At 34.4% G+C, this 13386-nt stretch overlaps 1 protein-coding gene across 2 annotated transcripts in view; it reads right to left on the minus strand.

Moving 5' to 3' along the window:
* LOC115210262 (TATA element modulatory factor) overlaps positions 1–13386 on the minus strand; it is a 65835-nt gene continuing 52449 nt past the window's right edge. For both annotated transcript variants that reach the window (XM_029778747.2, XM_029778748.2), the window contains 8 exons: positions 12896–13088; positions 12047–12116; positions 9568–9660; positions 5272–5397; positions 3327–3488; positions 2706–2831; positions 1739–1849; positions 1–839 (listed from right to left, as the gene is read on the minus strand). In XM_029778747.2, the coding sequence (XP_029634607.1) occupies positions 816–839; positions 1739–1849; positions 2706–2831; positions 3327–3488; positions 5272–5397; positions 9568–9660; positions 12047–12116; positions 12896–13088 (905 nt within the window). In that variant the 3' untranslated portion in view covers positions 1–815. The remainder of the gene's footprint in view (positions 840–1738; positions 1850–2705; positions 2832–3326; positions 3489–5271; positions 5398–9567; positions 9661–12046; positions 12117–12895; positions 13089–13386) is intronic.

The following is a 13386-nucleotide window of genomic DNA, read 5'->3' on the forward strand; positions in this document are numbered from 1 at the left end:
TAACAATAACAAAGCAAGTTTCACAAAATAGTTGTTTAATTCAGATTACTCCTCAATTTAGGACAGATAATATTTCCCCAATGGTCATCAGTTTACTGAATTTTATATTGTTTAAACATACTCATAACAAGATGAAGTTATCCTTTGAATAAATTATATTTCCTAAAAGCTTTCTTCCATAGTAAATCATGGTAAATATGTTCAACAGATATACATATATATATATAAAGTAGATATATATATATATAAGTAGATATATATATAACACGTGTGTATCATGAATATGTGCATTTGTATATGTCCATTGATTAAACAAAAGATACAAGTGTAGCCAATTGAATTAATGCAGTACACATAAGTTATACCTCATCTTGATAGGTAAGGCAAGAAAATTTGAATTCAGAACTAGAGGCACTGAAATAACAAATAAAACAAATAGCCAGGGTCCCTTAAGTGAATGTCAACTCACACACTCTCCTTCTCTCTCTCACTCTCTCTCTCTCTCTCAACACACACACACAAACACTAAATCAGGAAAAAAATAATTACATATATATATACTGGCATTTCCCAAAATGTACAACAATCTTTATCCCGTATTGTTCATTTCATACCAAATGGCAACATATTATTTAATCACTGATTTTATACAACATGTACAGCATTTTGTTTGCTCTAAATAGCAAGATTTGTAAAATGTGGATCACATATTCTCATATGTTGCTTCGTTAATCCATATGTATGGCATCATGCCGATCAACTGCTGAACAGACATCTTATGTAAATAATTTTCGTGAAGAGTAATCCTGTTCTAGTCATTTGGCCAGAAGATGATCAATCTGAAACACAAAACAGAAAAAGAGATTAGTAAATAACTAACCTGAAAAACCTCTTAAAACAAAAACATCATCTGTAAATTTTTTGGCAATAGTATAGCAAGTTGTTGGACTGGTAAGCTTTCAGTTTGGTAGTTTTAACTAATTATTGCTTCTAGTCTCTACTGTGTTCAACTTGCATTAAAATTAGCATAAAAAACGTGATTTCCTTTTTAAAGATGGTAAGCTAATCTGCTGAGGGAGTTTTAAACAGGTTGAACATATAGGCACAGGCGTGACTGTGTGGTAAGAAGTTGGTTTCCTAATCATCTGCTTCTGGGCTCAGTCCCACTGTGTGGCACCTTGGGCAACATTAAAGTTAATTGCAGAAATTAATAAAATATTTGAGAGATAGCGGACTATTATTTATTGCGCATATATCATGGGTTTACAATCTACAGTGAGCCATTACAGGGATCACTCCATTTGCTAGAAATAGCAGCCAAATCTCTCTCAAATTTCACCATACTATTTTGAAAAGGGAGGGACTCATTAGATAATATAGTCCAATATACACAATGCCTGATAAAGGTACAGTATGGTTATAGCTGAAATGCAATTGATCACAGGCCCACTCTGATGTTAAATGACAATAATAGTTCACAGGGTTCGAGGCGGCCAGCTAGCAGAATTGTTAGATTACTGGGCAAGCTGCTTAGCAGCTTTTCATCCATCTCTATGTTCTGAGTTCAAATTCTGCCATAGTTGACTTTGCCTTTCAGGGTCAATAAAATAAGAGCGAGTTGCGCACTGGGGTTGATTTAATTGACTTGGACCCTCTCTCAAAACTGCTGTTCAAAATTTGAAACTAATATTTCACAGTTTTTTAAAATTATTTTTCTTAGTATGTGAACTATTCTTACTTGGTCCTTGTACATCTTTTTAATATCTTGCAAATCCATACGCAGTTCTTCAGCTTCTTCAACTTTTTCACCATACATTTGTAAAAGAGCATTATATCGCTGATACAATTCCTGTTAAAAACAAAATTTATAAGATGAACAACATAATCTGTCAACACCAACAGGAAGCTATTCACTACTGACAAGAACATCATCCAGCAAACCAAAATACTCTGCATTCTAATTCATTATTGAAACAACTTTTTAACTATTTTGAATCCTCTTTAAACATAGCTGCAGGAATGGGTGCATGGGTTCAGAAGCTCACTTGCCAACTATGTGGTTTCAGGTTCTGTCCTACTATAGCCCTTGGCCAACAAATGGTTGGTGGACAGAAACTGTGTGAAAACCCATTGTGTGTGTTTATGTATCTTTGTGTTTGTATTTAGCCCAACACTGTTTGACAACTAATGTTGGTTTGTTTATGTCCTTGTAATTCAGCAGTTTGGCACAGAGCAAAAGAATAAGTAGTGGACTTAAAAATATAAATACTGGGGTTAATTAATTTCAAACCTTCAAAGCAGTGCCCCAGCATGGCCACAATTTAATGATTGAGAAGAGTAAAAGATAAAACAGTATTCATTATTATCAGCAAATCATTACGAGAGCTACATTCATTTTATCATCATCATCATCTTCTAGCATCCATTCTCCATGCTGGTATGGGTTGGATGGCTTGATAGGAATTGGCTAGCTGAAGGGTTGCCTGGGCTCCATTTGTGGTAGTTTGGCATGATTTCTACAGCTGGATGCCCTTCCTAATGACAACTAGTTTACGGAGAATATTGGGTGCTTTTATATGGCACCAGCGAAGGTATTTTTACATGGCACCAGCACTCATGAGCTTGCAAGATAAAAGTTGCTATATTTTACATAAATACCATTTACTTAAGCATACTGGATGGAAAAAGATAACTTTTGTACTTACAGAATGCTTTTCTTTGATCTCTGGAAGTTCTGTTACCTGTTCTTGAAGATTATCATTTAAGTTTGAAAGATTAACCAGTTCTCTAGCCATAGATTCTCTGGTCCTTTCAAGTTGACTAATATCATCCTATAATGAAAAATAAAAGAACTGCAACATTTAGCAAATAACTTTTATTGTAGTACAACTGTTGTGTACAGATTCATAGTATAATTATTGATTCTTATCACGGGTCAAAACCATCAAATTTTGGGATTGGGACACTGACTCTAAAATTTTTGACAAATATCAACTTTATATGGTCTGGCATTCTGTCAGTTGTGATGATGAGTGTTCCAGTTGGTTCAATCAATAGAACAACCTACTCATGAAAACAATGTGCAAGTGGCTGAGCACTCCACAGACACACATATCCTTAATGTAGTTCTCAGGGAGATACAGCATGGCACAGAAATTTCAAACTTTCAAAATACAGACCTTGATGTTAATTTCTTTTTCATAAATGTTAACAACTAATTCTGGCAAAACTTGATTAAATTATATAGTCCGTGGAAATTAGAGTTACTTTGTGAAACAGCAAAAATCAATCAAGAAACACTTAAAAAAAGAACTAGAAATAATTACTTGTAGCTGAGTTATTTCTCCTTCTTTCTGTTTCAGTTGCGACTGTAGATTCTCAAGTAAATTAGCAGCTCCACCTCCTCCTTGACGTAAATGTTCATAGAGGCTAGATTTACTTCCACTAGCTGATGTGCTTACAAACAATAAGCTTTTGTCTAGATCATCCTGAAAAGAAAGTGTTCTGTTAATTACTGTATAATGTTCAAATAATATATTTATCAAGACATTGATGGAGCCCTACATGGTCAGTTAGTCTGTTAGAAATAGCAATCCAATCATCTTCAGATCACACTACTGTCTTCAAAAAGTAGAGGTATATTGGATGAGGTGGCTCATAAAGGATTCCTCAAACCAAAAGGTACTCCCCATATTAGTGAAATTTTTTGCCACCCCAACACTTCATTAATAAAAAAACAAAATAGAGTTACAGCAAGTGACCTGATCTGAGACCATGTGCTGAAACAAAAACAATTGCAGCGTGGAAGGTGCTTATAAGCCATTTAAAAACACATGAAACCTGTTAGATTCACTTCAACATTTAAATTTAATTTGTCAAAATATTTTCATTGCCTTGAGACCATGACCTGTTCTCTGGCAAAATTCTGTGCTGCATGGAATTTTGTCAGTGAACAGGTCGTGGTCTCAAAGTGACAAATTAAATTTAATGTTAAAGCGAATCTAATTAATGGCTTTTGTGTGTTTTTAAATGGCTTATAAACACCTTCCATGCTGCAAAATAGAGTTAGCGTCTATCTAATTCTTCTTTCTTTACTATAGAGTTAGGCATGTTTAAAAAGCTTAAAGCCATCTTAATTTTATTGACCCTTTAAAAGTGAAATAAAATTTCATGAATATTCCTGTAATGATATTAAAAATTTACCAAAAGATAGATTTGGTATTTCTACAAGTCACATGTCCCTCAATAAATTTGACATATCTCACTAAAAAAAAGTTTCAAACATGACATTCCTCAGCAAAAGTTGGACTGGTATATAAACTGCATTTCACAGTTAAGAATAACAAAATTTTGCATGGATGTATCTGATTTTCACAGTAAAAGAGTTACTCAAAGCAACCCTTACAGTACCCATGAGAAATACTGGTTTGGGGAAAAGATACAATAGGATGGAACATCTTTGGTCATATTGTACATCAGCTTGACCAAGATGGATCTTGAGTTAAACAACAGCAACAACAAAACTATTTCCTAAGAAAAGCTAAGAGATACGGAAACCTTCAGAACTAGCAAAATACTAACATTATTTTGTAATCTAGATCCTAAAGTTTAGTGATAGTAGTAACTGTAGAATCTAATCTCTGGCATGTCATTTAATTTTTAAGAAATAATTAAAAAGTCATTAGAGTAAGATTATTAACAAAATATTATATAGATGTATTCATAATGTTATCTAAATTTTAAATATATTTGCATATATAGGGATCACAGTGACAGAGGTGTAAGAACATCCAGTAGAATACCTAGCTGTATATGTTCTGAGTTCTGACACTGTATTCTGAGACCAAATCCTACCTTTCTTCCTTTCAAGGTTAATTTTTAAAAAACCCACAAAAAAAGACAAAAAAATCCAGAGTTGGTGTAACTGGAAGAACACTGGATCAGATGCCTTGTGGTATTTGTTCTTGCTTTCTACATTCTGTGTTCAAATCTTGTCATGGTCTATTTGTGTGGTAGACTGAATCTGTTCTCCAGTTTAGCACTAGTTTCTTGGGTACCTTTTTATATAGCCCACTCTGTTGCAAGCATTCAGGCTAAGTCTCCAGTTTGGAAAATTCCTTCCTCTCCCCACACCCTCCCTCCCACAAGTCTTGGTGGCCCCTGTAAAGGCTAATACGCACTGTCTACTCCCAGACTAGAAGATATATATATATATATATATATATATATATACACACAGAAGTTAAAAATACTAATAGAGGGAAGTATTACCTGTGATAGGCCACTGGCCGATAATGAATTGGTCATTGAGATTGATGTGGCTTCTATAGGGTTATTAGGACTAGTCCGATTGGATGATATAGGTGAAGGGCTTCCCCGACTGTAGAAGTTTTTCTCCTGAAATCAAAACACATATGCTATTAATAGTAGTTCAAAGAACTGGTACACATAGTAGAAAAAATTTGTTTGAGTAAAATTTATGAAAATGACCGAAGGGAGAGAAATAATAGAAACAAGAAACATGTAACGGTCCTGATTACAATTCGTATTCTGATCACAAAAATATTCAGTTAATATATATGTATATTTAAATACAAGAGGCAAATAGTTGTGAGACTAAGGTAGTGGATTAAGGTTTAAACCTTACTGTTGTAGCCTTCATATTGCTCCAGTTGTCTGACTGATAGGTGCCACTCTCTACTTCACATTTGAAAAATTAGCACCAGACAAAGCTTTCAGCTGTAAAACTATTTGCTTAAAAAAAACCCCCAAAATACACACTCACAAACTTTCAGACCAAATCAAATTTGTATGTGTGTGTAGGTATGTGCCTGTGTGGTAAAAAGTTTGCTTCCAAATCACATGATTTCAGGTTCAGTCACACTGCATGGCACCCTGAGCTGACAAAAGTTGTGTATGTTACTGCCTTCCTGCCTTCATTGATATCACATGATAGTTATTATAAGTGAGTGTTATCATCTTGCAAAATGGTGCCCTTCGCTTCTAATCTTCCAAGACGTATAGTCAAGGGGAAATATTACCTTACTTGGAAACAAGTGATAGTTGGCAACTGAAAGGGCATCTGGTCATAGAAAATCCACCTCAACAAATTTCATCCAACCCAAGCAAGCATGGAAAAGTGAACATTAAATACCAATGATAATGAAATAAACACTAATACACATATTTTTTTAATGGCCACTTTTCCATAGTCAAACAAAATTCGTTGAAGCAGATTTTCTAGAGCTGCGTACTTTTTAACTCTTGTCAACCTTATCTGTTTCCTTTGAACATGACAAACACAATAATCAGGTATGTTTCCATGGAAGCGTGCAAACAGATACTGCCTGTATAGGCGTGACATTATTTACAATCAGTATGCAATATCAAGGCAAGGAGATATGAATACACACACACATATACATAATGGGCTTGTTTCAGTTTCCATCTACCAAATCCACTCATAAGTCTTTAGTCAGCTCAGGCCTACAGTAGGTCTTATAAAGATTTTGGGCAAATGTCTTCTATTATAGCCTACAGCCAACTGAAGTCTTCAGAGTGGATTTGGTGGATGGAAACCGAAAGAAGCCATGGTGTGTGTGTGTTCATATCTCCTTGCCCTGATATTGCATACTAACTGTAAACAAATGACTGCCACACAAGTGGTGTCTATTTGCAATTTTTTGTGAAATTATTTCTGACTATTGTGCTAATCACGTTTGAAGTACTACAGGAAATATATATATATGTGTGTATATATAAAGACCTTGAAGAGAGAAGGCATGTCATTGGTGATGTTTTGAAGAGTAACGAAAGGACTTTGACAAACAACTGATTATATGTCAGTCCCTACAAAAAACTCTTTCTCATCCTTTACCGAAGAATTACTTAAAAAACCACATATTGGGGATCTTCAAAAAGTAAATTCTCCTAATATGTTTCTAAACTAACACTAAAATAAGAAACACTTAAAGACATTCCATTACTAATATCAACTCACTACAGCTACAAGCTTTCTGTATCTTCTGATTCCAAATAATGTAAACCTTTAATGCAATTATTAAAATCTGTAAGTGGGGTAAGTTGAAATGGGTCAAAACAGTTTGATTCAAATTCGTTGGTACTCTTGAGCTTCAAGCGTGATGCTAGTCTTCAGCCATTTTGAATTTGAATGACGGAAGTTGATTGTTATTACCGTAAGGTGGGCTGTGATTGGTCAAGGTAGGTCACTCAGCGTCGTAGTTTGATGTTGGTATATAGGTAACAGTTAGTTGGAAAATACTGCATGGTGAACAGGAAATTGACCACGTGGTGGATAGGAAATCGGTTGGGCTATTGGAGGGGAAGTAGGAAGGGGTGGTATATGCAATTATATAGTTTCATAGGTGGGTGTATAGATGTCTGTATTGATACAAGCATGCGCATCTGTACATAGGAGCGCATGCCCACACACATATGAACAAACATGCATGCACACACACACACAGATACAAGTGCATATACACATGCATATTCGTTTCTATATACATATGTATATACGCATGCATACCAGTGTGCGCACACATGCATACATGAATATACATGTGCATGACAAAAGTTGGGGATTGGTATGCGATGGGAATTGGTAAGCGTTGGGGGTTGGTAAGCATTGGGGTTTGTTAATTGTGATCCTGTTCATGGGGTTGGTTGGTGATGGTGCAGAGTAGCAGCTGGTACTAAGGTGGTATATCCAGGCTGTCGGCAGTGGCTTGTAATTTGCCAGAAGGGCATATCTCTGGTGACAGCAATAAGATAAATTGTATTTCTTGTTGATGGATATTGCAGATTGTTGGAGGGTATGCAGTGTTTTGATGGAGGCAGAGCTGACAGTTGGGGATGCCGGGTGAATATGGTGGCGCTCTGTTGAAAACAGTTCACTTGATACTGGGTGTTTCATCTCAGAGGCTATGGAATCTCCAGAGACAAGGAAGAAGAGTTCTCTCTGTCCCTAGATCTGAACAAGTGCATATGCTGGAAGTGTCTTCCCTTGAAGCCATTAGCTGTTATGCTTGTATAGTTCCTTGTAATGCCATCAGATGGTGTAAGGGTGGCTCTGTATAATATGGCCCTTCAGATGCAGGATCCGTCTAGAGGGGACATGGTGGAGTTTCAGCAGTTGCAGGTTGGGGTTGGCGCAGGTGCATTTTTATGTTTGTTGATGCATGCGATGTTAGATGTGATGTTGTCTAAGGAGTAGCTCACTTTGACATTATGGGGGTTGAAGAGTTTGTAATACTTGTGGCCTCTGGGGAAGTGCTTCTTAATTAACAACAGGAAGCCCCCAGCTACGTTGGTGAAAGCTTCTAGGTTGAAAGGGAGATTATACCATATAATTTTCTTTTACCTAATCCTTTTGGGGTGAGGAGAGGGTGTTTGGGGGTTGTCCACATATGTGAGCTTCTCAGTAAACCCACTCTAAGGCAAAGCATCGTTGTAGTGTGTGTTGTGTGTCTTTATCAGGCAGCCCTGATAAAGATCTCTCTATTGGCTGAGAGATTAGATAGTTGTTTGCTAATGCCTGAAACCATGTTTCTAATTACAGTGGGGCTATGGTTTGAGCTCTTGTGGATGTATACTGTTTCCTCATTAGGCTTCCTGTACAGGTAATACTTGCCCATATTCAGGTCTAAGATAACGTCCAAGAAATCGACTAGTCAGGTTGGTGGTGACCATTATGGACAGGCCAAACTCCTTAAATAATTTTATCAAGTCCTTCTTGAACCTGTCCATGGTATGGCCATTCATATGGCTTGAGACAGCCAGGCTGTTGTCTCTATAGAGGGCCGACCTATGTGGGTGTGTACGTCTCTTGAGATTATCCAAGATATATAACCCTACAAGGTTAGCAATTTCAGCCCCGTCAAAGCTTTCCATGGAGACATCAAACAATGGATCACCTTTCTTCACCCAAAAGGAATCGTCATGGACCAGAATTGACTTTCTGGCATTCATGATAATTCTGGCTCAGCAAAAGTTAGGGCCTTCAGAAGGAGGGGCTTAGATATGGAAGGGTATAAGTCGACAATGTCAAACTGGGTGAATCTGCAGGCCAATTTATTCTTCATACCGCAGAAGCAGTCAATAATGGCTGCGCTGGAATTTCACAGAGTCAACCATGTAACCCTTCTGATATCGGAGTTGATAGTATCAAGAATATGTTTGCTAATGATACCTATCTCACTTTTAGAGGGTTGATCAGCCTGCATTCATCATCATCATCATCATCATCGTTATATATAAATATATAAATATATATATATATATATATATATATTATATATATATATAATGGTATAATAAAAAACTCTAAGCTTGAAAAGTGGTGAAATAAAAACACTCTCTTTGCTGATCAAGTGCTTTGCTACTTGTTGAAGCATTACTATATAATGTATATATGTATATATATGTATATATATATATGTGTGTGTGTGTGTGTTTATATATATATATATATATATAAAGCTTCTGTTAATTCTCATTTCATTCTACTTCATACCCATCATTAGTAAAAATAGGTAAACAACATACCATTTCTTTTATTTGCTCAAGGGACTGGATAAGTTTTTTCTTCTCGTTGTCAACTTTGGTTTTTTCAATTTCCAGTTGAGCTTCAAGATAAACCTAAAATTTAATAAAATAAGCTAAGTTAAAAGAAAAGCAAGAAGTATTATATTTTTTCTTTTTTATATTTTTATGTTTTGTAAATCTGGACAATATTTTTTATTTTAATATGATAATGTATTTTTGTTTTCATAAAACATTTCGTGTTAATGTTATTCAAATTTGAGATCTAAAATATTTTTACAAATGATTTTCAAATGATTAAGAAACATATGCTTTATATTCTAGTATTTAAGATTACTTGCAAAGCTTCAAAAATTCACCCAAATCTAAGGGTTATTTTATATTGATTAAATGTGTGAATCTTTGATATGAAAGAAATGCATTCTCTCAAAGACCTTAATTCTAGCAACTAAGACATGCTACAGATACTTGAAATAATTGAGTTCATCTTAAATTTTAGAAAAATAACCAAACATTTTAAATTATATGTGGCATCCTGTGGGTTATGGCTGTTAATACAAAGGAGATAACTATCTCACAACATGGCACATGATGAGAAATTTGAATTTGAAATTAAGGAATATAAGGAAGAAGATACATAAAATTCACATATTGTAAATCACATTATTACATTAAAGCAAAGAAACAGATAAGTAATTCTTTAGTAGTTTTATTGGGTGTAAGCATGGCTATGTGGTTAAGATTGTAACTATATGGTTTCAGGTTTAGTCTTACAGTGCAGCAGCTGGGGCAAGAGTCTTTTACTATAGCCCAATGTCAACCAATGCTTTTTGAGTGGAAATGGTTGACAGCAACTGTATGAAAGCCATCATGTGTGTGTGTGAATGATGACATCTTGTCATTGTCTCAGTAAAACATTAATATGTTTACATTACTTGTTAGCTTTATGGTCATCTTACGCTTTCCAATACCAGTGAAATAAAAAAATATCCTTCACTCAGAAACAAGGATTGGTGAAAGAGCCTGGCTATAAAAGGCAATCTCAAATAAGTTCCAATCCAACCCATACTAGAATGGAAAAACAGACATTAAACCAACAAGCAATAGTTTTCTTTATTCTTCTAAATTTTTTGACCTTAAAAAAGCTTTTCTGCTTTTTAAATTTCTATGTGAAGAGTTCTAGTAATTTTTTTACTTCATCTTCAGTGCACCATAAAGTCAAAAATATTGAGAACCACTGCTCTATGCTATGACTTTACCTGATAGAAATTATTTCAAAGTTGCAAAACATTGAGCCTATGAGGAAGACCTTACATTATCATTTGATCTGCTAGAAGTAGTGGTCAAATATTCCTCAAATTACAACCTACTATCCTGAAAAGAGAAGGATATATTATACCAATGCAATCCTAAATATATAATATCCATGAGAAAGATGGTTATCTGGTTGTAACTGAAATGATTTTCATCATAAATCTTCTCAAACAAAGTAATTAAAATTGCAAAACCAAACCAAGATACATTAAGATGTACACCTTGAAAATAGTAAAAGTCCACCTGGAGGCAGCAAGCTCATGAGACGAGTTAATTTGGGTTTCTGAGATGTTTGGGTGACTGAAAGTACCTAATCAAAGACAACAGTTCATCAGAGTGTAAACTCCTAACTACCACTAGTTCTCATTTTCAGATGAGTAAACTAGAGCAGTGTCAAGTAAAGTAACTTGTTTCAAGACATAATGCACTTCCCAGTGTAAGAATTGAAACAACTTAATGGTTATGAACCTAACACCATATGCCACATGCCTTTACTTGAAAACAATAGTCAATCAACCATAAAACTGATACCCTCTTGTTCTAATAAATAATCATATCAGTGATATGACTTTTATCTATAACAAGACTACATTGTCTGTATCCTTTTTTTTTTAAAGATAGTAGAACATGATTTGAGAATTTCTGGCAGGTCAAGCTACCATGTAGATACTTTCTCATTCGCTCATTCCCCTTGGGTTTCAGCAGTGTGCGTACTGATATGTAAGTAATGATCAGTGTATATGTTAACCCAACATAAAAACACTGTTTCCAAATTCAGTTGCTTTTTTGATACTAACATAAGCTGGATGAAACTTCTTCAGCCAGTATTTTACATACTGATACCAAACATTACACCTTTTCAAATAAGGTTCTTTATTCCAGATCTTTGCATGCTGAACTGCTGTGAGACATTTGTTTACAGGAAAATGGGGTGAATATGATGATACATAAGGACAATCACACACACACATACAATGAGCATCCATACAGTTTCCATTTATCAGATTTCACTTACAAGACACTGGTCAGTTGAAGTCTGTAGTAGAAGACAAGATGGTATGCAGTAAGATCAAACCCAAAACCCAAGTCATTGCAAAGCAAATGCTTTAACCATTCAACCACACCAACATTCTTCTCAATCTTTTTTAGAAATAAAGACTAAATTTACCTTATCTTTTTTTAATTCCATCACCTCATTGGACATTTGTTGGCGTAAAGCAGCCAATTGACACGTGGCACTGAAATATAAAATAACATAAAAATCATCACATTGCATGATATAAATACAATAACTAAAGTGTTAGAGCATATGTTATTATTATTTCTTTACTGATGATGTTGATTACACTAAAACAAATGGAATATCATTTAGTAACAGATATCTAGTTTAGTAACGATATCTGATTTAGCAGTCATTCAAAATCTCCTACAGTTCACACTTTACCATCTTAAAAACAAAATGAGTGGGACACATTATCTTAGAAAGGCCTGAAAAATAAGATGAAATGGCCACAGATGGATCACTTTTGATCATAGTTCTGAGATATAAACTCAATTATTCACATAAAGCTTTGAAGACACTTGCCCCAAGCTCCATGCAGTGGGACTGAACACAAGTAAATTTATAAAAAGAAAGCTTACTTCAACTTTCTCAAATAGAAAACAGCTACAAATAAATTTAATAGCTACTTTCATATTCAGTGTTTTCATTTCATTAAATAAAGAAAAGTTGATATCTTTGAGAATATTGTCGCACTCACTTTGATGGCCCTCTCTCTATATCTAACTGGCATTAATGGAAGAAAGTTCAGAAATATACAGAAGATTTGAATCTATAACATATCTATGTTCTTCAAATATATATCACATAAAATAGAAAATGTAAGATTTTCCATTTTATAGATTGTTACAAAACGTCTACAATAAAAACTAACTTTATTAAATTAATGATGTCATATACTTTTAAAATTAAGTAAAAAAAAAACTTTTATTTTTTGAAAACTAAAGTGACATTTACTTGTTCTGGCTGTCTTCCAGCATTTCTCTTTTAGATTTTTCCATTTCTAATTGTGCTGCAAGTTGACATTTTTCTTGTCTCATACTGGTATTTTGTGTTTCTAATGCTTTAATTTTTGAAGATAATGTTAGGATTTTCTCACTGCTAATATTTTCCTTTTCTTCAGCCACAGCTAACTGCTGCTGGATTTCAGCTTCAATGAAAATATTAAGACAATAAAAACAAATAATAGAAAGAAGGAAAAAAATGTAAAATCATACCTCAGTAAAGTAGACTGGAATTAGTAAATTTTTATTAATAAATTTATTGATAATGTAAGATATTGTATTGGTATTTTACAGTTATTTAAAGATATCTACAGTTATCAACCACTGATGGAATGATAGGCTCAAGTAGTACATAAAACCAGGAAACATTCAATTTACTGTCACAGTTGAATAAACTACCATCATAGATATATAAAACTTGATAACAAAGATATGGAATATTAC

This window comes from Octopus sinensis, linkage group LG4 (genome assembly GCF_006345805.1).
Source record: "Octopus sinensis linkage group LG4, ASM634580v1, whole genome shotgun sequence".
NCBI classification, from domain to species: Eukaryota; Metazoa; Mollusca; class Cephalopoda; order Octopoda; family Octopodidae; genus Octopus; species Octopus sinensis.